Below are 26,563 nucleotides of genomic sequence, written 5' to 3'. Positions count from 1 at the left end.
GTCCCCTCAGTTTGGGAAGGATGTTGAGATGTTTGAGCACATCCAGAGGGGGCAACGAGGCTGGGAACACAAACCCTGTGAGGAAGCACTGAGGGAGCTGGGGGTGCTCAGCCTGGAGAAAAGGAGACTCAGGGGTGCCCTCATCACTCTCACAGCTCCTGAAAGGTGCCTGTGCTCAGCTGGGGCTGGGCTCTTTCTCCAGGAACTGACAGAACCAGAGCACACAGCCTCAAGCTGCACCAAGGGAAATACAGGTTAGATATCAGGATAAAGTTTTTCACAGAAAGAGTGATAAAGTTCTGGAATGGCTGCCCAGGGAGGTGGTGGAGTCCCCATCCCTGGGTGTGTTTAACAAAGCCTGGATGTGGCACTGGGTGCCAGGGTTCAGTTGAGGTGCTGGGGCTGGGTTGGACTCGATGATCTTGGAGGTCTCTCCCAACCCAGTGATTCTGTGATTTCTGTGATTCTGTGATTTCGTGGATTCTGTGGATTCTGTGGGGCTCTCCCTGCCCAGCCCCTTCCCAGCCAGCACAGACAGGTTTGTTCTTCCCCCAGTGCAGGGTTTGGTGTTTGCAGCTCCGTGCTGCTCCTCTGCTGTTCCTCCAGGCTGCTGGAGTCCCTCTGGATGGCAGCACAGCTTCAGCACTGCCTGGTTTTTAGCATCTCCCTGCACTGGCAGTGCGTGATTCGCTGCAGCACCCACACTTCTGATATTTCCTGCTTGTTTTCATCCTCATCCTTCCCCTCCCCCGGAATAATTCAGCCTCCTCCCCTCTCCCAGGCAGTCCCCAGCTGTCCCTGTGTGATTCTGATGGGAGGCTGGCTGCTGTTTGTGACAGAGGCGTTTTCCAGCCTCTCCAGTTTGTAGGGTTAATGTTATTTCCTACTCTCAATTTCTCCAGTGTAGTACCTGCCTTGCCCCTCCCACCTCCCACACTGTTTGTATTTCAGGGATAACAGAGTAATAGGTTAATTCAGGGACCTTAGCAGGTATCTAGTTTGATCAGACAATCACTTATTTTTCATTTAACTCGATGTTTTCCTTTTTAAAATACAGAGGATGGTTTGCTGGGCACTCCCAAAATGGCATTTTCTCTACTGAGGGTGGTGAGGCCCTGGCACAGAGAAGTTGTGGATGTCCCATCCCTGCAAGTGTCCAAAGCCAGGCTGGATGGGGCTTGGAGCATCCTGGTCTGGTGGGAGATGTCCTGCCCATGGAAAGGGTTGGAGTGGGATGATCTTTGCAACACAAACCATTCCATGATTCTGTAAAGCTTCAGGAAGGTCCCTGGAGTTGTACTAAAGCAGCTTTCAAATATTCTGGTGCTTATCCCAGCCGTGGGGAAGGAGGTCAGTGGGACATTGTCCTTCCCAAAATCCACCTGAAATCCCAGCTGGTGTGGTCCCATCTTCCCTGGGTGATGCCAACCAGCGTGTTTGGTGGGAAGGAGCTTTCCTGCCAGCTCAGTGGATGATGCTGTGATGGAACCTGTGACATCTCCACAAGCTCTGCTACAAATCCCAACCCCTTCATTTGTCACCAGAGGAGCCTCACAGGGCTTGCTTTTCCCTCCACCCTTCCACAACCCATAGACAGCACCTGATGTGCTGTAACTTCCTTTCCTATTGTATTAGCAAGGTGCCCCATGGCAGGGAGGAATGATGGACCTGATTCCATGTTCTCAGAAAGCTAATTAATTTTTATATAATATGTTATGTTATGTTATATAACATAATATAACATAATATAACATAACATATTATATAACATATATCATTACTTATATTATATTATATTATATTATATTATATTATATTATATTATATTATATTATATTATATTATATTATATTATATTATATTATATTATATTATATTATATTATATTATATTATATTATATTATATATAATGCTATACTAAACAATACCGAAGGGATACTTACAGAATGCTAAAAAGATAATAATGAAAACTTGTGATTTTTCCAGAGCCCTGACACAGCTGGCACTGATTGGCCAATGAGTCAAAACAATTCACATTAAACCAATGAAACAATCACCTGTTGGATAAACAATCTCCAAACCACATTCCAAAGCAGCAAAACACAGGAGAAGCAAATCAGATAATTATTGTTTTCATTTTCCTCTGAGGCTTCTGAGCTTCCCAGGGGAAGACTCCTGGGTGAAGGGATTTTTCAGAAAATATGAATGTGACACTTTCCCTTGCATTTTCTCTGGTGGAATTAAGCCTAAAAATTCCTCAATGAGTTTTTTCCCCATTGAGGAATCCTGGGGGCCATGCTCAGCCTTGGCTGCTGAGGGTGTTTGCCTTCAGGGAGGCTGCTGAGCTGCCTGCCTCTCACTGCAGCAAGGGGGAAGCTTTTTCACACCTCCCAGCACTGAGGAGCTCTCAGAGAGAGGTTTTGCTCCTTGGCCTTTTCTCTTTCACAGGTTTGGGAGAGGGAAGCAGCATCTCCTTCCTGGCTGCACGCCAGGGATGGGGCTTCTCTGGCTGTCTTGAGCATCAGCTGCTCAGTGCAAGTTCAGACCTGCTGGAAAAAAAAATAAAATTTCAACAGCTCTGTCTTCTCCTGGCTCTTGTCCTGACAACGTGGTTTTGTCAAAGCCACCCCTGTTTGCTAGCAGGGCTGCTTTGGAGAAAGCTGAGGCTGGGAGTTTGGTTTCTTTAGGTTGCAGATGGAGCTGGTGGAGTTCTGGTCCAGAACTTGCTTTCTTGCTTTTTTCTGGTCCATCCAGTGCTTTCTTTTTATTGCAGGGGGTGTTTGCAGCCCAAAGGCAGGAAGGAGACTCCTGTGCCATCCCATCCCCTGGCTGTGGGTGCTCTGCTGGGTTTGTCCAGCTTGAGCCTTGCAGGGTGGGCAGAGATCAGAGAAAGCACTGGATGCTCCTCAGGCATGGACCTGCCTCTTGGAGGGGTGAAGAGGAGAATAAAAAGGGTGTGAGGGAGAAGAAAATCTCCTGCTGGCTTTGGCAGGAGCTAACACTGCTGTGCCAGGGGGTCATGAGGATGCTGAGGGATTTCTTTTGCTTTGGGTAGTGCAGCAGTTGAAAAAATGCTTTTAGAAATCCCTCTCCAAGCCTGTGACAGGCTAGAAATAAGTTTTCTGCTGTTGGCTGTGCATGGATGGCTCTGGGGATGTGTTTTCTGAGCTTGTTCCCACACACATGTAAAGTTTGGCAGCTTGCTGTCTGGCTCTTTGGTGGCAAGAAGGAGAATTTCCCCCCAGGTCTCTGCTCCATCCCTTTCTCACCTCTTTGCTCTCCCTTTCTCCGTGCTGCTCAGCCCCAATATTTTGGGCAGGGCCATTCTGAAATATCCCTATTTTTCCCCCCTATTGGATTTTCTCAAGTGGATCTCTCTGGAAGTGCTTTGCCCCAAGCTGGACCTGTGTGAGCTGCAGGAGGGTGGGGAGCTGTGATCTCACCTCCTGCCATCAGCCTGGGATGCTCCACAGCTCTTGGCTGAGGGCAGGGATTTGGGGGCTGCAAGCAGCCATGGAAATTCTCTTTAAGGTGCTGGCCAAGAGGGGAGGGTGGACAGCTGTTCCCTGAGAGGGGGGATTGCTGCAGCCTGCCCAGAGCAGGCAGGATGTGACTGCAAATGCCAATTAGAGCTGGGGCTGGCAAAGCTAAATGAAGCAGCAGGGCACTCCAGGCAATTTATTAATGGCTGATTATTCCAGGGCCCTTCAGTTGAGCCACAAAGCCTCCAGGGCTAAGGCAGGGTTAGCCCGAGGAGCTCTGCATTGCCAGGAGCTCTCAGAGTGGGGTATTTGGGTGGGAAAGGGGAGAGCAGGCTGTGTCAGGCTGGGGGAAGCATCCCTGCAATGCTGTCCCTTTTCTCAGCAGTTTTGGGGTGATGGGGTCTCACCTGCCTCTGTTTGAAGGTGCCAGCAACCCCCCTGAGCTTGTTTGGGTGCTGCCATGCACGCACAGAGGTGGCTCTGGGTTTTGGTTGGGTGTTTTTGGGGAGTACAAAGTGCTGAGCAGCTTCTGGGGGTGGGTTGGTGCAGGCACTGAGCTCCACAGGGTACAGAGTGAGCCCCAAAATCAGCCCCTGTGGGTTCTGTGGGGCTGGGTGCACATCCCTGCTGTGCCCCCAGTATTGCCCAGGACTGGAGGTTCCTTTGCTGTCTTTAATCTTCTCCCAGCCTGCCATCATTTAAAAGTCTAGTTGAAAATTGGGAACTGGACCAGATGGCTTTTAAAGGTCCTTCCCAACCCGATCCATTCTGTGATCCCACCATTTGGTGGCTAAATCCATCTTTAATTCAAGATGCAACAATGTTCTGCTGTATCAGTGGCTCTGATGTGTGAGCTGCCCCACAGCAATGCAGAGCGTGGGGCCACATCTCCCTTAAATGAGTTTAATCTTCATTTATAAGGTGTATTTTAAGAGAAATTTAATTTTTCAAAATAACATAACACTTTTTAGCTTCTAACTGCAAAGTTTTTAAGATGTTTGGGTTTTTTTAGCTTAACAAAATATCAAAACTACGCTCAATGGTTAAACTTAAAAATTTACAGATATGCATGTTAAAACCACTAAAAATACAAAAAAAATTTATAAAAATTATAAAAAATATATAAAACATAAAAATATAAAAATATATATAATATATAAAAAATATAAAAATTATGTTATTTTTAAAAATCATAGTGACATCAGAGGCACCATTAATGTGTGTATTTATAAGGTGCATTTTAAGAGAAATTTAATTTTTCAAAATAACATAACACTTTTTAGCTTCTAACTGCAAAGTTTTTAAGATGTTTGGGTTTTTTTAGCTTAACAAAATATCAAAACTACGCTCAATGGTTAAACTTAAAAATTTACAGATATGCATGTTAAAACCACTAAAAATACAAAAAAATTTATAAAAATTATAAATATATATAAAATATAAAGATATTAAAAATATATAAAATATAAAAATATAAAAAATAATGATATTTTTAAAAATCATAATGACATAAGAGGCACCATGAATGTATGTATTATAAGGTATATTTTAAGAGAAATTTAATTTTTAAAAATAATGTAACACTTTTTAGATTCTAACTTCAAAGTTTTTGAGATGTTGGGGGTTTTTTTAGCTTAACAAAATATCAAAACTACGCTCAGTGGTTAAGCTTAAAAATTTACAGATATGCATGTTAAAACCACTAAAAATACAAAAAAAATTATAAAAATTATAAATATATATATAAAATATAAAAATATAAAAAATAATGATATTATTTAAAATCATAATGACATCAGAGGCACCATGAATGTATGTATTATAAGGTATATTTTAAGAGAAATTTAATTTTTAAAAATAACGTAACACTTTTTAGCTTCTAACTTCAAAGTTTTTGAGATGTTTGGGGGTTTTTTTAGCTTAACAAAATATCAAAACTACGCTCAATGGTTAGACTTAAAAATTTACAGATATGCATGTTAAAACCACTAAAAATACAAAAATAAATTATAAAAATTATAAAAAATATATAAAACATAAAATATATATATAATATATAAAAATTATGTTATTTTTAAAAATCATAATGACATCAGAGGCACCATTAATGTGTGTATTTGTAGGATGTATTTTAAGAGAAATTTAATTTTCCAAAATAATGTAACACTTTTTAGCTTCTAACTTCAAAGTTTTTGAGTTGTTTGGGGTTTTTTTAGCTTAACAAAATATCAAAAATACGCTCAATGGTTAAACTTAAAAATTTACAAATATGCATGTTAAAACCACTAAAAACACACAAAAAATTATAAAAATATATAAAATATAAAAATATTAAAATATATAATATATAAAGATATAAAAAAATATGATATTTTTTAAAATCATAATGACATCCGAGGCACCATGAATGTGTGTCCCCTCTGCTTGCACAGAAAATGTCACCACAGATCCCTGTGAAGCATCTGCATGCAGGAGAGGAGGGGAAGGGATGGATGCTCCCAAGGCTAACGAGCCCTGGGATACTTGGAGGCCCTGATGGGTTCTGGTTTTGTTGGTGGGATGGTTCTGGGATTGTTGTGGGATTGGGAAGCTCGAGTGGCACCTGCTGCACTCGTGCTTTTGTGGCATTTTGCTTCAGGTTTGTGTTGTGCTGTGTTTTGCTCAGCAGCTGAGACCTGGCAGCATTTTCAGAGGTGGGAGCAGGGATGCTCTGGGCTGGATTTTCTTAGGCAGACGCTTGCAGAGGGGCCAGGGAAAGGGTGGTGATGCAGGGTGTGCTGCAGCTGGGGGCTGGGGAAGGGGCTGCAGTGGGTGAGAACTCTTCTGGCATTGCTTCTTCTGTATCTCCATCGCCTGCAAAAGCTGTCTGGGGAGAGATACAGCCACCAAAATCTCCTTTCTCAGGGAATTATTCCCTCATCCCAGCAAAAGAGAGCTTTACAAGATTGTTTTCTTATTGATTTTGAAGATGCCAAGGCTGGACCTGTGGGTCCTGGTGATTAAAGCAGCAGTGTCTGTGAATGTGGGGATGTTTCATGGCAGCACACAGATAATTCCACTTCCAACCCCACAAATCCAAGAGATTTGCTGGCTCTCCCTTCTCTCCCAGCCCTCTGACCCCTCAGTGGATAAATCCCAGAGAATTCCAGCTCTGGGTCGGTGTCCTGGTGGGTGTGAGGATGGTGGTGCCCATCTCTGTCAGGGCTGGAGGAGGCACATCCTGCTGAGGTTGTTGGGAAACAAAACCCCACAGAACAGGGGGGCAGGTGGCAGAGAGGAGCCACTTTCCTGCTTTGCTGAGAGCTGCCTTGCTCTGAGGTGCTGCAGAGCCTCTGCAGGGCTTTGCTGGCACAGGAAATGCCATCAGGGCTGTCCTGGCTGTGCCACAGCTGCCAACATCTGCACAGATGAGCACCAGGCTGGAGTGTTCCAGCCCAGGGGTTCTGTGTCCCTGCAGAGGTGCTGGGCTCAGCAGGACTTTTCTCCTTTGCATCCTCATCCTCTTTCTAATCCAGCAGGTAATGAAACTGTTCCTGGAAAAAACCCTGCATTCCTGCATGGTTATCAACACACTTCTGAGTCACAGCTACTCAGTCCCAATTTGAAATTTGGCCAGAGCACACTGGAGAGATGCTTCTCATTTTATCCTTTTTTTTTTTTTTTTAATTTTATTTTTTTTTTCCTCTCAGCATAGCCACATTTAAAAAATAAATCAGGATGCCAAAAGGCACTTTCTAAGATGAGTGCAGTCCTGGGAATATCAGTCATGGAAGGGGAGCCTGTCCTCCCTCTCTGGACTCTTTATTGGAATTAAAGAATGGTCTAGATTTGAAGGCACCTCAAAGATCTTTTGCTCCAAGCCCTCTGCCATGGGCAGGACACCTTCCCCTAGACCAGGCTGTTCCAAGCCCCATCCAACCTGGCCTTGGACATTTCCAGGGATCCAGGGGCAGCCACAGCTTCTCTGGACAACCTGTCCCCATCCTCATGGCCAAGAATTCCTTCCCAAGATCCCATTTATCCCATTTCACCATTCCCCCTTCTCCTGTCCCTTTAGGCACTGGAAGGGGCTCTGAACTCTCCCTGGAGCCTTCTCCAGGCTGAGCATCCCCAACTCTGAGCCTCTGCTCAGGGATTTCTTCCCTGCTTGGTGCTCCCTCCAAGGTGAGGAGCAGCTCTGGCTCTCTGAACATGCCAGGCCTTGGCAGAGGATGCTTTTAACACCATTTCCTGGGGGTTTTTTTTTGGTTATTTTTTTGGATTTTTTGGTTTGGTTCAGTTTTGGTTTTTTGGTGTTGTTGTTTTTTTGTTTTTTTGGTTTTTTTTTCTTGGTGGTTCTTTTGTTGGCTTTTTGGGTGTTTTTTATATTATTTCTTTGTTGTGGGTTTTTTTTGCGTGTTTGTTTTGTTTTTGGGGGACTTTTTGGGGTTTTTTGTGGGGTTTTTTTTGTGTTTTTTGGGGGGGACTTTTTTGTTTTGTTTTGTCTTTGGGGGATTTTTTTGGTTTTCTTGGTGGGGTTTTTTTGTGAAATTTTTTTGGAGCTTTTTTGTGGGTTTTTTGTTCTGTTTTTTTTTCTGGTTTTTGTTTGTTTGGTTTGGTTTTTGGGGGTTTTTTGGTGGGTTTTTTGGTGTTTTTTTTGTTTTCTGTTTATGGTTTTGTTTTTTGTGTGTTGTTTTGTTTTTGGGGGGTTTCTTGTTTTCTTGATGGGTCTTTTTGTGGTTTTTTGGTTGTGTTTTTTGTGGGTTTTTTTGTTGTGCTTTTTTTGTGTGGTTTTTTGTGTGTTTTGTTTTTGGGGGGATTTTTTGGGTTTTTTTTGTTGGGTTTTTTTTGTGGGTTTTGTTTTGTTTTGGGGGGATTTTTTTTGTTTTCTTGGTGGTTTTTGGTTTTTTGTGGTTTTTCTTTTTTGGTGGGAGTTTTTTGGTTGTTTCATTTTGTTTTTGTTTTGAGGTGATTTTTTTATGCCTGTACCCACCGATGCACAGACAGAAGATTTTTATTTGTTTGTTTTGTTTTGGCGATATTTTTTGGGTTTTTTTCTGGGTGGTTTTTTTTTTTTGTTGTTTGGTTTGGTTTGGTTTTGGGGACTTTTTTTTTGTTTTCCTGGTGTTTTTTTTGTGGGTTTTTTGTTGTTGTCGTTTTTTTGTTTTGGTCGGTTTATTGTTTGTTTGGTTTGGTTTTGTTTTGGGGTTTTTGTGGGGGGGGATTTGTTTTGTTTTTTTTTTTTTTTTTGGGGGGGGTGGTTTTTTTTTGTTTGCTTGGTTGGGGTTTTTTTTTGTTTGTTTGGGGGTTTTTTTGTTTTTTTTTTGGTGCCTGCACCCAGCAATGCACAGACTTTGGGATGCTCCGCTGGCTGCATCAAGGGATGCTGCGGTTCGCACCTGACCCGAGCATCCCTGGGGAAGGGGGAGCCCAGGCGAGGCTGGGGTGGCCGGGAGGGGACAGCTGCCACTAGATGGCAATGCCGGAGCGGCAGCGGCTCCGTGGAGGGGGAGGCGACACCCGGGATCCCCGCAGGGACAGCCCCGTGTGCCCAGGGGTGCCCGGCCCTGCTGGGGCCGCTGAGAGAGGCGGGGGAAGAGCGCGGAGGGGACGCGGGTGGCGGCGTTGGAGTGAGAATCACAGAACTGCGGCACCGTTCAGGCTGGAAAAGGCTTTAAACTCATTGAGTCCAGACATTAATGAGAGATGTGGGACTCCAGGCTGCTCTCCAAAATGCAGTTTATTACATCCAAGAGGTTACAGCAGTGCAGGGTGGTGGGTGACAGAGCTGTGCCCACAGCTGTCAGCCCCAGCTGCAGGCAGCCCTGCAGACCCTTAGTTTAGGTTACATTGCATTATAGACTTTTCTTTTGGTTACAAATGCATTATAGACTTTTCTTTTGGTTACAATGCATCATATGCTTTTCTTTGCTGAGCATCTTAATACAGTAGAACCAATCTATACCTTAACTTTTATCTATAGCCTATCATAACTGCTATAATTACCATATTCATGTCACTCTTCTCCAATCACTCAAAGTCAGTACATTACAGTTTAAGTTATAAGTTGTTTCTCAGTTTTCTTGCAGTAGAAAATTCTGAGACCTTTTTGCTGCAGCATTTGCTGCCTTGTTTGCCTGTGCTGTCTTTCTGCTTGGTAAAAACATCTTCTTGTTTGGGGTGGGTTTATCCTTTGCTCTAAGCCATAAAAACCCCTTCTAACTAACACACCCTTTGCCTCCTTGGTTATCCTGTAAGACTGGCTCAGCAATTCTTTTCTTCTATATCAAAACTTGCTTTCATTTCTATTCCTTCTTCAGATTCTACATTTAAAAATCTTTCTGCCAAGCACACATATCTGTGAGACTTTCTTGTCAAACTTTCATCCTTCCCACCACATTAACCCAGCACTGCCGAGGCCACCACTCAGCTGTGTCCCCAAGTGCCACATGTGCACATCCTTCAAATCCTTCTAGGGCTGGTGGCTCCACCACTTTCTTGGGCTGCCTTTTCCAGGGCTTGACACTGTTTTTGGAGGAGGCACCTTCCCTAACATCCAGCCTGAACATCCCCTGGTGTGACTGGAAGCTGTTTCCTCTTGTCAATTGTTGCCTGACAGAAAAGACCAAGAAGAGACCAGACCTTGCTGCAGCCTCCTTTCAGGAGCAATCAGGTCTCTCCTGGGCCTCCTTTTCTCCAGGCTGAGCCCCCCCTCAGCTCCCTCAGCTGCTGCTCCTCAGAGCTTGCTGGAGTGTCAGCCTGGCTCTGTAAAACCGAGCTCATCCCCAGCGCCTTCCTGTCCTGGCACCTGCTGTTCCCTGTCTTCCCGCATTTCCTGCCCTGATAAAAAACCCAAACAGCCCCACAGAGCTGGCTCTGAATGCCTGGGCCGCGTTCAATCATGTGGGCATCAGCCACACTTGTCCCTGACTCACAAATCCCAGCGTGCTGGGTGAGGGTCAGGATGAGGATGGCAATAAACATCCTGGGAAACAGAGCCTGCATCTCTTGGCATAGCCAGAGACTTTTTTTTTTTTTTTTCTATTTCCTTTTGGCTCTCAATCTTCTCTTAAGGAGCTGCTTTCTCATAAATATCCCATCCTTTAGCACTGTCTGAGCAGGAGAGAGGCTCCCAGCGGGGTCATCCTGAGCTCTGCTCTGCAGCAGTGAGTGTGGAGCAGGGGTGAGAGCCAGCTCTGGGTTCAGGGGACAGCCCAGGGCCCCAGCAGGAGTGTCCAGGTAAGGGATCTTACCTGGATCTGAGGTACTCAGATCCCTGCTTCCAGGGAATGAGGATGGATGAAGGCTGCCTTCCTCCCCCTCACCCCTTGCCCTGAGCCAGGCAGTGCTGGGTGCAGCCCTCCCCATCCTCCTGGGTCTCTGGATTTGGGCTGGGGGAGGCCTTGCTGGGCAGGCAGGGCTGGGGCAGCAGGAGCTCTGCAAGGCTGAGGAGCTGCTGCTGGCAATGGCCCAGCCTCGGGTTTAATTAACAGTGCCTTAAAGGGCTGAAAGGTGGCAAGAGCAGTGTTGGTGGGCGGGAGGAGGAGGAGGAGGAAGAGGTGAGGTGAGCCACAAATAAAAATGGACTCGTTTAGGGCAGTGTCTTGCCTGGGCTGGATGGAAGGGACTGTAATCAGCTGGTGGCTGCTGTGGCCACCCCCTTGCCTGATGTCAGTAGAATGAAGAGCCAGGGTCACTCTGGCTGGCTGGTGATCTGGGAAGTGTTTTGGGAGGCATCTGGGTACCTCTGCTCCACTCTGTGCTGCAGGGTGGTTGTGAGGTAACCAGGGGCTTGTTGAACACCCCCAGATACCCCACTTTGGTTGTAAAGATCATTGGAAGGAGAGAGTTGAGAAGGGTTGGGTGTCACAGAGAGCTGGTGGGTGCCTGGCTGCCTCGTGGTGCCTGGTTGATGTTGGGGCAGAGATCCCACAACCCTTTCTGCAAACACTCCTCTGTTATCTTGCTGAGGAGGATCTGGCCCTTCCTCTTCCTCACCCAGCCAGCCCAAGGGCTCCTGGCAGTGCACCCAGGACAGCCTGGCCCAAAAAACCCAAACCCTGTGGCCCTTCAGCCACTCCAGAGCCTGCAGAGTGCTCAGTGTCCAGTCCCTGCTCAGGTATTGCCGGGCTGCACAGAGGGAGAAGGCCCAAATGAGTCAATGATTTATGTGATTAGGAACTTTATTAATTTATTTCTTAACATTTAAATGCCTCAAGCACTCCTGGCTGCCCCAGAGCAGGTGTGAGGGGCAGGGCAGCAGGCACTGTGCTTGCAGAGCAGGGTGTTGGTGGGGTGGATGAAGAGCATGGCAGGGACCCTGGATGTCTTGTGCTGCTGGCTGGAGCCATGGGGGTGGGAAATGCAGGCAGAGAGTGCCACAGGCCCTGGGGAGCTCTGTGGCCTCAGGGTTGAGCAGGAGGGATGGGGAGCCCTGAGTGTGAACAGCTCGCAGGGTGTGTTGTGTGCTGTGCCCTGCTGTGCCAAGAGGGCTTGGGGACATCCCTGAGGGTACCCTGTGTGTGCCAGCAGGGCTGGGGGGGTTCCCCAAAGGTGGGTGGGTGTGCAGGCAGCCCCCACAGCGGGGCACAGCCCAGCACAGCCCCAGGGGACCCTGGGTGACCTTGGCAGCAGCAGCAGTGGCTGCAGCAGCAGCAGTGTCCCCTCTGCCCTGCCCTCACTGGGGTGCCTGGAGGGGGGAGCAGGGTCACCCCCAGCCCCAGGGAGGCTCCTGCAGGGACACATCCAGCCCAGGGGGTGTTTACACCCCTTGGACGAGCCGCTTTTCCCAGCCAGGCTCGTGTGTCCAAAGGAGGAAAATCCCGAGGTGTGGAGGCTCATCTGTATGCGGGTGAGCAGGAGGGCACTCCCCGGGCATCGGGCGGCTCCGGCAGCCCCGGAGCGCCCCAGGCATGGGGGAGGATGATGCGTCTGGCCACAGAGAGGTGGCTGAGGTGGGCTGGGGGAGATGCAGGGAGGGCAGCCCCCCCTTGCTCCCCAGTTTAGCCGCTCACCTAAGGAGCACCCGTGTGCTGGAAAGCCCTCTGCAGCCAGGGCGGGGATGGGGATGGGGGGAGTGGGAAATGTGTGCGCGCTTCTGGCAGGGTGGGGGCTCCCCCATTGCCTTTGTTCCCTTCAGACCCACCCCTCGCCTCTGATTTTCCTTTGCGGCAGCTCCCGTGCTTGCCAAAAGAACGCGCTGGATGGAGCGAGGCAGCGAGCCGGGCGTGTGTGCGCGCTGCTGTGCGCCTGCCTTGCCACTGACTTCATTAAAGCCGGCTGTCCCCGAGCTGCAGAGCCGCGGCAGCAGCCTTTAATTCTGTGGCCCGGCTCCTGCGGGAAGCCTTGCGTGCTCCTGCCCCGGCAGCGAAGGGCCGGGCATCGCTGCCCACCGCCCGTGTGCCCCCCGGCCCTGCCATGGGCGGCCGGGCTCCCGCAGGATGCTGAAGATGGAGCCGGGAGGAAGGAGTTGGACACTTGGCTCCAACTAGGCTGGACCACGCTGCAACCTGTTCGCCCGGGTGCTGTTCCGAATTGTGCCCGGCTGTGCCGCGGGGTGGCCGCAGGGACCCGGCTCCCTGCCCTTGCGGGGGCTGGGGGGCTGCGAGGGGCTGGGGAGGACGTGCCTGGGGTTAACCCTTGCTGCGTGCGGGAAGGTGCTTGGGGACCCAGCGGCTGCGGCCTCCGCTGGGCACAGAAGAGGAGGAGGAGGAGGAGGAGGAGGCGGGGGGGGAGGAGGGCTCGCTGCCCGCCCCGCTGCCCGGGTGGCCGTTCTGGGGGGGCCCGGCTGCCCCCCGTGCCCAGCCGGTGCCGCCTCTCCTCCCCGCGGGTCCCCCGGAGGGATGGAGGAGAGACGGAGCTGAGCATCACCCGGAGAGGAGGAGGGGGCTGTGGTTGGGACTGCGCCCCGCAAACCCCCTCCCTCTTCTTTCCCACCCTCCCCCCGCCGCCTCGGTGCTGCTGCTTTGGCTCACCTGTGTGTTTTCTTGCAGGATGGCTCGCTTTGGGGAGGCAGTGGCCGGCAGGCTGGGCTCTGGAGATGGGGGCTCCGAGCAGAACCGGAGCCGGCAAGGAGCTGCTGCCCCTGCGGGAGGCAGCCCGGGAGCCTTCAAGCAAACCAAAGCGCAGAGAGCCCGGACTATGGCTCTGTACAACCCCATCCCCGTCCGGCAGAACTGCTTCACCGTCAACAGATCGCTCTTCCTCTTCGGGGAAGAGAACATAGTCAGGAAATACGCCAAGAAGCTCATCGACTGGCCATATCCTTTCTGCAGCCCCCGTGAGCTGTGCTGCCCGGATTCGCCTCGGGGGCTGCCCAGGACACGCGTGTGTGGCACTATCGGGCAGGTAAGGTGTGCCCAGAGGGGTGCCCCGGCCCCCGGGGATGCTCTCCTCGCCCTGTTGCTGCTCCCCCTCCTGTCCTCGCCTCCTTGCCTGCTCCTGACAGGAGCTGAGCCCTTTTTCCCCCTCCCGGGAGTCCCCCAGCCCCTCCCGAGGCTTGGATTTATTAGCCCCCCGTGCTGATAGGGACGGGTGCTGTGATCCCTGCGTGCTTCGGGGATGCTCTGTGTGCGTGCCTGGGGAGGTGGGAGGCAGTGGCCTTTCCTCTGTGCCTCGATGTCTCGTGGAGTTTTGTCACCCCACCCCAGCCTGGGGAGCCCCGTGGATGCCCAGTCCCTGCTGGGTGGTGGCTCTGTCCCTCCCGTGCGTGCCTGGCAGGGGCACGGCCGTCCTCGCCCTGCAGCCCCCCATGGTGGCTCTGGGAGCTGGCTGCCCCCTCCCTGCGGCAGAGGGGAGGATGGTGGGAGCCTCTGGCTGTGCCCCGTGGCCTTTTCTTGGGGAGGCTGGCACAGGGAGCCACGGGTTTATCCCAAGGACCCCTCTCCTAGCGCAGGGCGGAGGGTGCAGATCTCTCCCACTCCTTCCCCTGCTCCTCCATCCTTCCATCCCTCCCTGCGCACCTCTCTCCCCTCCCACCCTCCCTGTGGGTGCTGCCCAGGCACCACAGCCCTCAGCCCCACACCAGCCTGGCCTCAGTGCCTGCTGCCCCCTAAAACACCCCCAGGGCTTTTCCCCCACGGAGGATCTGAGCCTGAAAACTTCAGCGTGGCTGGGCTGTGGCTGTGGGAGCCTCCCCGTGCCGTGCTCTGCAGCAGTGATTCCATGCAGCTCCTGCTGCCGCCGCTTTCTCTCCCTCCAACTTGTTGGTGGAGTTCCTGGCTCCTCTGGTGGGCACGGGAGAGCTTTCCCTGGTGCCAGGCAGCAATGCCTTGGTTTGGTGCAACAGGTACCACGGGGGAAAGCCTCTGGTGAGGCCCAGGGATGCAGAGCATGGCAGGGGAATTGTCCCTGTGCAGCTCCGTCAGGTCAAGCCTCTGCCAGGCAGGAACCGCTCCTGCCTGGGGAGCTGTGACAGCTCAAGGGGGTGACCTGGGCGTGAAGGGCTGGCTTGGAGGGGCTGAATTCCCCAGATGTGCCCCTCCTGGCAGTGCCCATGGGTGGGTGGCTGCGGGAGTGCTGGTGGTGAGCTCGGGGCTGTGGTGGCTCAGCGCAGAGCCCTGCAGGGCAGCGGCCAGGCCGGCTGCCTGCTTTTCCAGAATATGCCAAATTATTCATGTGCTTTTCCAGCATGCTGTGGGAGGGCTCTGGCCCCTCCAGCTTTTGTTGGGAGCCAGAAGGAGCTGGGATGCTGCCACTGGCCCGGCACTCGCGGCGTGGGCTGGGGTCCCGTGCCGGTGTGATGTCTCATCTCCAGGCAGCCACTGTCTCCTAGAGACTGGAGCTCCACCACCACCACCACCACCACCACCACATGAGCAGAACTCCCCAGCATTATTCTCCCCTGGAATTTGCAATGCATGAGGGAGATGGGCTCATTTTGTGGGGTTTTTTTTTTCCAGAAGTAAGTGACATATTCCCATGTGAGTGCTGGGAACAGGCGTGCTCCAGGCGCGGGAGCTCAGTGTTCCTGCCTGTCCCCCGCCCCGCTGCCATCTCTTCCCCAGAAAAACGCATGCACCCTGGATGTTTCTCTGCACCACTGGAGTTTTGAGGGCTTGGGAGCAAGCAAGGCCTTTTGGTGATGAGTTTGGTTAGGCTGGCCTGGCCAGTTGTTCCCATCCTTGTAGTTGTAGCCTGGCACAGGCAGCTGGTGCCTTTTGGGAGGGCCAGGAAAACCATGTGAGCACCTCAGCTGCCTGGCCTGGAGCCCATGGCATGGCTCCTGGGCCAGGGAATTTTGGGAAGGAGAACATTGGATCTTGGCCATGGTCAGTAGGAGCTGCTGGCCCTGGGAAGGTGATGGGCCAGCTCTGGTGCTGTGGGTCAGGGTGGGCACAGCACTGAGGAAAGCCAAAGGGGCTGGAGAGGAGCTCGGGGCGGAGTGGAGGCTCTTCTTCATCCAGCTCTGGTTGACTAGGTAATAGGGCTAAAAATATCTGGTGATTCAGGCCTGGATATCTGCTGGGTAACTGTGTAATTATAACCAGCAGCCTCTGCAGTTTGGCTTCCCAGTGTAAATAGGGATGATGCATGGAGGAGAAGGAGGAGAAATACGAGCAACTGGGATTGGGATGCAGCTCCATGGGAGCCAAGCCTTTGCCGAGTTCCTCGCTGGAAAGCTCACTGGAAACCTCCACTGGAGCTGCTCTTTTAAACCTGGTCCTGCCCAAACCATGGGGCAGCCGCTGTTTTGGCTGTAGGGAACATCTCCTTCTCTTCTCCTTGGGAAACGCAGCCTTGTCCTCTTGCCTGCTCTCCTCCTGCTGATGGCCAGGCCTTTCACCCTGATTTCATTTGTTTGGCTGCCTGGAAGGCTCCAATTCAGTTAGGATACGAGATGGGCTGCAGCTCATCTATATCTGCTCCGTTCCTCATCCGCTTAATCACATTTGACCTGGATAAGATCCCTCTCCCGCCCCAGGAAGGCCAGATGACATTGTGTGGCTCTGGCTGTGTCCCCAAGGACAGCATCTGCCTGCAGCCTGTCCACTGCACCCACCCCCAGTGTGGCAGGGGAAGAGGATGCCCACGTTCCCTGTGCTGAGGGATTTCACCTATCTCATCCCCTTTGGGGGCTGAACTGGTGCTGGGCTGGCCTGGAGCAGCTGGAGTGCCCTCAGGGCATCATCAGGGGGGTTTTGCTCAGTGGGAAGCACACCCATGAGTGGCTGAGCTATTTTGCTCACCGTGGCTCTCCCTGTGACCTGGTGCTGCATGGGCACAACCCGCCCTGGCCAAGCATCTCCTCCACCTCGGCTTTTCCCCGGCCAAAATTCCAGCAGGTCTCGCCTTCCCAAGGGAAGAGCCAGTGCCATGTCGTGCCATCCCTTGGGCAGCTCCATCCTTGCCCTCCCCAGGAACATTTCCCTCCTCCCCCTGCTCCCAGGCTGTTTTCTGTGCCCTCCATTCATCAGATTTTAGAAGGGTTTTTTTTGGGGAGGGGCGAGTAGGTGTAATGGCAGGTCCATCTTTTTGACAGCCGGGGAGAGCGAGGCTGCCTGTCAGATGGTGAATTTAAACAGAGGCAGCTGTTGTCATGGTGATGCCAAGTTGCATCCTGTTGCTGTGGCAACCAAAGTTAAAAAACTGATGTTAAGGCAGGAAAATCACATGATGTGGTCCTTTTTTGTTTTTTTTTGGTTTTTTTTTTTTTTTAATTTAAAAAAAAGGAGGAGGAGAGGAGAGAGATTTGATTTCCAGGGTGAGGTGGGGGAGAGGGAGACGCTTCTCCATGGAGCTGTTTGCACGTGGCAGGCAGGCATCCCACATCCTGCATCCTGCATCCCTACGGGAGGGAGCAGCAGCAGTGTGGGCAGCTCTGCCCCGTTGGACTCCTGGCTGTCACTGCCTTGGCTTTAACCCTTGGTGGAAACCACACCACCGCCCTTAGGAGCTGCAAAAGCTGGGACTTCAGAGAGGGAGGGGGGTCTCCTGTGTCTCCTGTGTCCCTGCAGTGGGATTGAGGCAGGCTGGGTGCTCCAGGACACAAGCACAAGCCAAGCTCACTCTCCTGAGCCTCTGTGAAGCAGGCACACAGCAGCTGGCTCGTGTTCCAAGTGGGAGGATTTGGGCTCTGGATGTTGCTTTCTGTGGCAGGACACAGAAATAGAGAGAGCCAGGAGGGGCCACAACTCTGTGGACAGTGTTATCAGTGGAGGAAAATCCGTTGTGTCCCCAGGGACAAGGCAGGGAGGCACTGTGGGGATGGGGAATCCCAGAGTTGAATTAGGGCCACTCACAGACTTTGCTGTACTTGGCACTTTGGTTTTTTTCTTGGAAACCAAAAACCTCACTTGCCCAGAGAGGTTGTGGACTCCCTGGAATTGTTGAAGGTCTGATGGGATGGGGTTCTGAGCAGCCTGGTCCTGTGGAAGGTGTGCCTGCCTGTGTCAGGGGGTTGGAATGAGATGATTTTAATGCCCCTTCCAACCCAAACCATTCCATGATTCTGTGAAAACAGCCTTGGAGAGAAGGTGCTCTCTTTCCTGCTGGGGTGTGGAGCTGAGAGGAGGAGGATTGGGGCATCCTAAGGGCAGATGCTGAAGATGTGGATCTGTGGTCCTGTCTGTGTGGGACAGGCAGCAGTGCTGGGATTGGGACCAGCAAGATGAAGTCCACAGGTGTAGGAACTTTTACTCACTGACATCTGAGGGGCAGGGAAAGCCCCTTGGAGCAGCAGGTCCCCAGGGAGGCATGGGGAGAGGTGGGAAATAGAGACATGACTTTCTAGGAGGTGTTGGAACCTGGATGATGCAGGCGTGGACAGGGCTTAAGTTTCTCCTGCTCTTTTGGTGGCACTTTAGAATTCCCCAAGGCCTCACTCCTCTGGCTCCTCTGCTCCTTCCCCACCTGCCTGCCCAGAAGGGACTGGGATGGAGGGGATCTCTCCATAGCTCCTGTCCTTGCCTGCATACAGGGAGGGGTTGGTCTTGTACCCAGCCTCCTGTGGAGATTTGCCAGTGTCCCATCAGCACCGTAAACCCTTAAACCCAGCACCATAAACCCATAAACCCAGCACCATAAACCCCTCCCGGGCCTGGAGCTGGGCTCACTCCCTGCCTTAGCCAGGTGGGGGTTCTGGGTGGGCTGGTTTGGGCTTCTGGCTGGTGAGGAAGGTGAAGAGGAAGGTCACAGCTGCAAGATCTTCCTGACAGACCCACCAAGGAGCTCCAGCTCCAGGCATGGGGTTCTCCCTCCTCCAGGTGGCCTGGGGGGTGCCCCCATGGCCTGGGGTCACTGTCCCTGCCTCAAAGGCATCCTGAGGGAAGCGTGGAGCTGCAGGTGTGGTGTGCACAGGGATCAGCCCAGTTGCTAAGGAAACAAGTCAACGGTGCAGGGGAGAGAGCATTGGGTAAAGGAGATAAATCAATAAGAAAACCTATTTTTATCGGCTCCCTAATGATCCTCCAGGAGCAGCCAGACGGAAGAGGAGGAGGAGGAGAAGGCTGGAGGGAGATGGGCTCTCATTACTTGGCCTGGAGGGCTACTCTGCATTTTGGGTGGCTGAGAGGTTTTGTAATTATTCATCTGATGTGGGAGAAAACAAAGCACTGATGGAGGGTTGTCTAGTGGCCCTGACTGGGAGCATGCTTGCTTGGCAGAAGTAAAGAGTGGGTATAAAATATCCCTCAGTTCAGCCAGATGTTCCTGCTGTCCCTTGGGAGGTTCTTTTCCTCTTGGAACTCAAAACCTGGCACAGCTGGAGCTGTGGGGGCTGGTTTCCATGGGGCTGATGTCTCACACAGCTCTGGATGTGAGAAACTGGATTTCTCCAGTTTCTCCTGGAGAAACTGGGACAGTGGGGTTTGGGGAGTCGCTTTTGGCAGTGCTGAGGTCGGTGCTTTGGGGTCCAATTGCCCTTTTAGAGTTGGCCATGTTAGACAGGGCTCTGAACACCCTGGCCTAGTGGGAGGCATCCCTGTCCATGGCAGGTGGGAATGAGATGGTCCTTAATGTCTCTTCCAGCTCATTCCTTGCCCTGGTGACCCCCTTGCCCTGATTCCTGCCTCTGTTCCCCCACTTGCTGGAGGTGCAGCAGGAGCGTGCTCCTGTGCAGGGGTGTGACAGATGTGCACTGTCCTCCTGCTCTCAACCAGATGTTGTGGCCAGGTGGTCCCGAGGCCCCCAGCCCCTTCTGAGCAGGGCTCCCACGCTGCTGCAGTTGGGTTTTTCCCTCTCCCACGGGAGCAGTGCGGGATGCTGGGGCGGACAGACGGACACGGACGCTCCCGCACAGCTCCCACACTTCTCCTCATCTAGGCAAATGTGCCTGGTGCCTGGGGAGCTGCTGCCCCGCCCCACTAACACGCTGTTTGTCTCTTCAGCCGGTGCTAATTGCTCGCAGACTTTCAGGAAAATGATACAAAAAGGTCCCAAATAGGCTGGTGGCGCCGGGCCAAGCGCCGCGGTGGATGGAGCGGGGTGGGATGCAGGGAGAGGACTCTGCTGGAGCCATGCAGGGAAATATTCACTTGTGTCGAGCCTCAGAGGAGAACTTTTGGAGTGTGGGCGCCCTCCCCAAGCACGGGGAGCTGCTCCTGCTCTGTGCCTGGCTGGCTCTGCAGCCTCTCTCGTTGGGTTTGCCTCGAACGTAGCAATCATTAATTTCACTGAGTGGCTTTTTTAAACGCCTTGGATGTCTCTTGCCTGGCTCTTCTTCCTGCCTGGGTTAAACACATCGCAGCTCCCACGGGCTCTCCCTGGCTGCCTCTCCTGGCCCTGTCTCTGGGGATGTTTCTGTGCCCATCCCTGCTCCTGCCTTGCCAGCGTGCCCAGCCTCTCTGGGCTGGGGTCACTCCATGCTTTCCCTTTTCCCATGCTCATGCTGGGCACTGAGGTGTCTTCTCCTGCCCGTGGGCTCAGGGGCACTGGTTGAAAGCATTTCACTGTAGTCAGTGGCCAAAAGATGAGGTTGGAAAAGAAAATCACCCATTTTCCCCGAGCTGTTGGACACCTCCTTGCCTGAAACGTGTCAGCCTGAGGGTGTTGTGTGTGGAGAAGCTTTGGTGTGGTGGGGAAGGGCTTGGCCAGCTTGGGATGGTGGGAGTGTGGATGATTCCTTTATGGGCAAATCCATGCCAGGTGGGATCACATTCCCTTTGCCCAGGGGAAGGTGGCTGTCCTCTCCCTGGGTGGCTGCTGGTGCCAGTGGTGACAGTAATAGAGCTGTTTTGGCAAGGAGGGAGCAGAATCAGGGGTGTATTGCTCCACATCCAGTTATTGAGGACAACAGGGCTTTTATTGTGGAGAATTGGGAAAGATGGATGGGAAGTTGGAAAGATATGGCCACCCTGTCATTTGGAAGTGCTTTGTTTTCAGAGCTCGGCCCTGGGCCAGGCAGGAGAGAGCTCCGTGTCCCTGCCTCGATCCCATGAATCAAAAGGCAGGAAGAAGCTGAGTTTGGGGTGTTTTCCTGGGCATCAGCCTGCCCTTTCCTTCCTCAGCTCCTCAGACACCAGCTCCTGCTGCCACTTCTCAGGGGGGCTCCTGGAGAAGGGTTGGGTAGGACCTAAACCTGGTTGTAGGATTTAGGATTGCTCATAAGGGTCCAACCAGGTTCTAGATGTGGATGTAGGATTTAAGATTGCTCATAAAGGTCCAACCAGGGCCTAGACATGGATGAAGGATTTAGGATTGCTCATAAGGGTCCAACCAGGGCCTAGATGTGGATGTAGGATTTAGGATTGCTCATAAGGGTCCAACCAGGGCCTAGACATGGATGAAGGATTTAGGATTGCTCATAAGGGTCCAACCAGGGCCTAGACGTGGCTGTAGTGTTTAGGATTGCTCATAAGGGTCCAACCAGGTCCTTTTGACAAGGTGCTGCTGCCCTTTGGGGTCTTGCTGGTGTGTGGCTGAGCTGGGATATCTCCACAGGGAGTTTCCACCCTGCTCAGACCCAGAGCCACCAGAGCTGTGAATGCTCAGCCAAGTGCTCTGCAGCTCCCAGTGCCACCTGGGCTCATCCTGCTGCCCTCAGGGTGCTCGGCAAGGGCACAGGGTGGGCTGATCCAGGTCAGAGCCCCAGGACTTGCAAGGCCTGCTCCATCCTCCTCAGGCTGTGCAGGTGCTGCATCCCATGGGGGTGTTTTAGGACGAGGGCTGCCCATGCCTTGTGACACCTCCCCTTTCTGAGCTCCATCTCCTGCTGATGGGTGGTGGAAAAGAGAAGGAAAAGGGACATGCCAGCCCTAGCATGCCAGGGAGAGTGTGCCATGCCAGGGAGAGCCTCCCTGATCCTGCCAAGGACCATGCCAAACCTTCTTCCAGGCAAAGCCCAGCCTGGTTGTCCTGCTCCAAACCTTGTGTGCACCTTCTGGGCCCCTTGCACAAGAAGCATCTCTCCCATGGGAATTTTCATCCCAGCAAAGGTGTCCTGTGAGCTTGGGGAGGAGGTGGTGAGGCCCAGCAGGTCTGCAGGGAGGAAGGTCTTGGGGGGCTCTCACTCCTCTCATTTCCAAACAACACTAAGGTGGCTTCACATGGATGTTCCTGTGGGGAAAACAGCTCCAGTGGCTGAGCAGGTGAAGCCAAGGGTGGGCTGGGGGGACGGGGGTGTCACCCAGCTCTTCTGTGCTCCTTAACTCCCCCGCACTCCCTTTGAGTACATGATCCTGGCCACCATCATTGCCAACTGCATCGTGCTGGCCCTGGAGCAGCACCTCCCCGAGGATGACAAGACGCCCATGTCACGGAGATTAGTGAGTACCCCGTGTCCATCCCTCCCTGCTGGGCTGGGGGCTGGCCCAAGGGCACCCATCCAACCCTACCAGGCAGTTGCTTCTGATTTTGGGGTGGCCAGACAGGAGGTTTCCTCTGGGACTAGCTCCTCCAGCCTGCCTGGGGCTGGTGTAGCATATTCCTTCTCCATGGAAAGGGGTCAGGAAAATTTAAGCCCCTTTAAAATGGGTAGGGGAAACTGGGCAACCTGAGCATGTCATAGCCACCCTCTGTTTATTTCTGAGGGTGCTGCTGGCTGAGAAGGGGCTGGGAAAGCTCCCAGAGGAGATGATGGGTCTGGGGGAGGTGGGATGGGACACGAGTTGGGTGGGTCAGTGTGAAATGCCTGCTGCTGTGTTTGCTCAGTCTCCCCCTCTCACCGGGTCACTGATTTCACCCTGGCAGGAGAAGACAGAGCCCTACTTCATCGGGATTTTCTGCTTCGAGGCTGGGATTAAGATCGTGGCCCTGGGGTTTGTGTTCCACAAGGGCTCGTACCTGCGCAATGGCTGGAACGTCATGGACTTCATCGTGGTCCTCAGTGGGTGAGTGCTGCTGCTGGGGGGCCCTGCTGGGCTGGCCTGGGCTTGGGGGCTCATCCTGGTGAGGACACGAGCTCCAGGACGTGGGGAGAGCCCCTGGTTTGCTGTTGTCAGTGGTGTTTTGTTGTCCTGATGAGGGAGGGGAGGATGTGCTGGAGGTGCCGTGTTGGCTTTGCTGTGGGTGCTGATGGTGGGACAAGCAGTGAGGCTGGCTCTGAGGCCACCATGTCCAACTTTCCTCACTTGGTGGCTTGTCACCCACCTGAATACAGGGTAAGGTGGTGGCATGACCTGATAAGCAGCTGGATGTGATCTGGGAGAGATTCTGGTCAAACCCTCCATGGGGAGGGGGGAAACCTCTTCTCCTCTTGCCTTCCCAAGCACTTTCCAGGCTTGCCCTGGTGCTGGAGGTTTGGGAATGAGGTCTGGGTAGGGTAACGCTCCCAGGTGATGCTGCTCACCATCCCAGCATGCAGGAGTGATGCTGCTGGGGGTGGTAGCACACGTGTGCTGCTTGTGTCACTGGTGGTGCCACCTGCCAGGGACATGGCCCAGATTTGAGTCCTGCTTGCCGTGTGCTGGGCTGTCCTGGTGACACAGAAACAGGCAGGGGCATTTGGGCTTGTGCTAGCCAGCACTGGAAGTCAGCTTGAGCAGAAGCCCAGCCAGGGTGACCCCTGGGCCCCTCTCTGTCTGCAGGGCAGGTGGTGCCTGGATTGTGGGTGTTTCTTTTTGCCTGCTGATGGAAACATCGCGCTCAGAGGAGCTGGTTTGATGTGTACAAACAGAGAGAGCCTGGGGGTCTGAGTGCTCTGTGAGCTTTGCTGGGTGCAGAGCAGCTGCAGGGCTGGCTGGGAAACTGAGGCACGGCAGCCAGGGGGTCCCTACAGAGCTTCCTGCTGCACAGTCCCGACTCTTGGTGGCACCATGTGGGATGTGACACCTGGTTGGGTGTTTGGAGGAGGAGGGGGAATGCAGAGCCTGCTTCTGCTGGGGTGTGGTGGTGGGATCTGCTGTCCATGGTGGTGGGACTGTGCACCAGAGGAGGCCTGAGGAGAGCATGGCTGGGGACATTTTGACTCCCTTGGTCCAGTGGGGTTCTGCATGGCCTTGCTGGGGAGCGGGACCACGTCACCTGGCAATGGAGGGTGTGCTGGTGGGTGTCTGATGGGCAGCAAGCAGGCGGCCTGTGGGAGGTGCAGCCCTCACATGGGAGGCTGCTCCTCTCCCACATCTGCAGAGTGACTCATGGAGAGGGTTCTGTGGCTCCTGGGCTGGGCAAAGGGGCTCACATCCCTGGGGACAGGTGCTCACACCTCTGGGGACAGCACAGGACACGCATTGGTAGCAACAAGAGGGGCTCTTGGTGTCACTGGGTTGGATGTGCAGGAAGCAGCCGGGGGGCTGAGAAATTCCCATCACCTGCATCCTGACCTGGGCATCCTCTGGGGCGTGGGCCAAGGGGCAGCACTGGGCTGGGGGGAGAGCTTCCCCAGGGCCCTGTTCCTGCTCTCCCCACGGCTCTGGGCTGGCTGCTGTGCCCGGCAGGTGCTGAGTCAGCGCCCAGCAATCACTCACTGGCAGAGCCTCGCCAGCTCCTCTCACTGCCGGGCTGAGCCAGGCCCCGTGCCAGGGAATCAACTGTCCATGAAGGGCTGCCAGCACCGTGCTGCCCACCCCAACAGGAGGGGCCTGTGTGCCCCCCAGCACTGCCAGTCACGGGGTGCAGCTCTCCAGTGTCTGCTTCCCCACCATTATACCCGCCCTGGGATCCTGGTGTTTGCTCAGCTGAGTGGAACCCAAGGGATGCCCCTTCACCTGCTGGCTTTGCCCCAGGTGAAGGGCATTTTTCTGCCTCACCGGCCTGTTGGGGCAAATTCTATATCGTGGTGGAGGGTGGAGGAGGCAACCCATGGATTTTTACCCTGGGCTGGCTTTGGGGTCACTGGGATCAGCTGCAGCAGGTCAGGGGCTCCTTCTCCCTGCCCATCTCCTGCCTCTGCCCTGCGGTGCTGCCAACGCTGCTGCTCCTCAGTGCTGTGCCTCCCATGCAGGAAACTCTCAGCCTGTTTAATCCGCTGAATTATTGGCAAATTCCTGCAGCAAATAATCCTTGGCTGGCAAATGACTTGCAAACAGCTTGTGGGAGAAGGTTTGCACTTGGCGGCTCGTTCTGTGTCGGTTGCGTAAGGCGGGCGGGCGGCGGAGCCTCGGGATCGCCTCTGCGGCTCCGGCTCGGTGAATGTAAAAGTGTCTGGATGGAGACTGGGGAGATTTGGCGGTCGTGGGGATCGTGTTGTGGCTTACTGAAAGGTTGTGGCTGTGGTGGAGGGGATGCTGTGATCAGAAGTGCAGGGTGGTGCTTGTGGGTTTGGATGCTGGTGCATCCAGACAAAACATCCATGTGAGCAGCACCCACCCCAGGATCCGACCCACAGGGAGCCAGGGTCACACTCACTGGCCCTCGTCCCTCCAGTTGTGACACAGGGTGTTACTGCTCCTTTCTGGAATTATTTTTTGCTGTGCATCTGATGGGAGAAGTCCTTGGTGCAGGTGGGATCATTTTTTTGCCATATATCTGGTGGGAGAGGTCCTCAGTGCAGGTGGAATCACTTTTTGCCGTATATCTGATTGGAGAGGTCCTCAGTGCAGGTGGAATCATTTTTTGCCATGTGTCTGATCGGAGAGAGAGGTCCTTAGTGCAGGTGGAATAATTTTTTTGCTGTATATCTAATGGGAGAGGTCCTCAGTGCTGGTGGAATTATTTTTTGCCATATATCTGATTGGAGAGGTCCTTAGTGCAGGTGGAATCATTTTTTGCCATGTGTCTGATGGGAGAGGTCCTTGGTGCAGGTGGAATCATTTTTTGCCATATATCTGGTGGGAGAGGTCCTTAGTTCAGGTGGAATAAATTTTTGCCATGTATCTGATGGAGGTCCTTAATGCAGGTGGAATCATTTTTTGCCATGTATCTGATGGAGGTCCTTAGTGCAGGTGGAATCATTTTTTGCCATGTATCTGATGGAGGTCCTTAGTGCAGGTGGAATCATTTTTTGCCATGTGTCTGATGGGAGAGAGAGGTCCTTAGTGCAGGTGGCATCATGGTCACAGACACCACGCTGGGATTTCTGTGAGCAGTGGGATTTTCTTCACCCTCTCCCTGCTGGAAATGAGCCTAATGAGGGATTTCTCCCATGAGTGGCCTCCTGGGACCTTGTGCAGGAGTGGATGGCACTGACTAGAGTTCAACTGGTGTTTGCTTCTTCTGTCAATAAATCATATTTTTTTTTCCATCTCAGTGGAAATCAACACCCACCTAAAACTCCCTGATGCTAAAGCTTCCACTGGGGAACTAATAGTCACATTTGTAAACCTGTTCTCTTTGTAACCTGTGGTTTCCAAATCATCATTGCTGCCTGAAAAAACAGCCTGTTCTCCTCCAGCTAAAAATAATTTTATATGAAAGTGTGCATAAAATATCTTTACTCATTCTGAGGCAGAACCAGTGAGGGGGAACATCTACATTTCCCCTGGGGTTTGGGGATGCTCACCCTGTCTCTGTGAGAACCAGAGCCAGCCGGGTGCTGAGGCTGGATTTGGGACCTGCTTGACTCAGTGTGACCTGGACCAAAAGGGAATATGGCTCAGAAATGGTCAGAAAGGGCAGGGGAAGGCTGGTGACCTCTCAATTGATGGTTCTGAGAAAGTGAGGCTGAAAGAGCTTCAGCCACCAGCAACTGGAGCATGAGCTCCCTGGATGCCATTGGGAATAGAGCACAAGGACCCTACAGCTGCCTGCTTTGTCCTGCCCCCTACTAGATGGAACAGGAAGGGTTAAA

At 52.7% G+C, this 26,563-nt stretch overlaps 1 protein-coding gene across 6 annotated transcripts in view; it reads left to right on the top strand.

Annotated features, from left to right (window-relative positions):
* The first annotated feature begins 12,659 nt into the window (after nt 1-12,659).
* The window catches only part of CACNA1E (calcium voltage-gated channel subunit alpha1 E), a 107,719-nt gene continuing 93,815 nt past the window's right edge, over nt 12,660-26,563 (top strand). For 4 of the 6 annotated variants that reach the window (XM_036387995.2, XM_054515723.1, XM_036387992.2 and 1 more), the window contains exons 1-4: nt 12,660-12,983; nt 13,455-13,721; nt 22,058-22,163; nt 22,588-22,727. In XM_036387995.2, the coding sequence (XP_036243888.1) occupies nt 13,456-13,721; nt 22,058-22,163; nt 22,588-22,727 (512 nt within the window). In that variant the 5' untranslated portion in view covers nt 12,660-12,983; nt 13,455. The remainder of the gene's footprint in view (nt 12,984-13,454; nt 13,722-22,057; nt 22,164-22,587; nt 22,728-26,563) is intronic. The other 2 variants (XM_036387994.2, XM_036387991.2) reach the window with 1 other exon arrangement.

The sequence above is a fragment of the Molothrus ater genome, chromosome 9 (genome assembly GCF_012460135.2).
Source record: "Molothrus ater isolate BHLD 08-10-18 breed brown headed cowbird chromosome 9, BPBGC_Mater_1.1, whole genome shotgun sequence".
NCBI lineage: Eukaryota > Metazoa > Chordata > Aves > Passeriformes > Icteridae > Molothrus > Molothrus ater.
The sequence above is the reverse complement of the archived record's forward strand: the minus strand, read 5'-3'. Positions and strand labels throughout refer to the sequence as shown.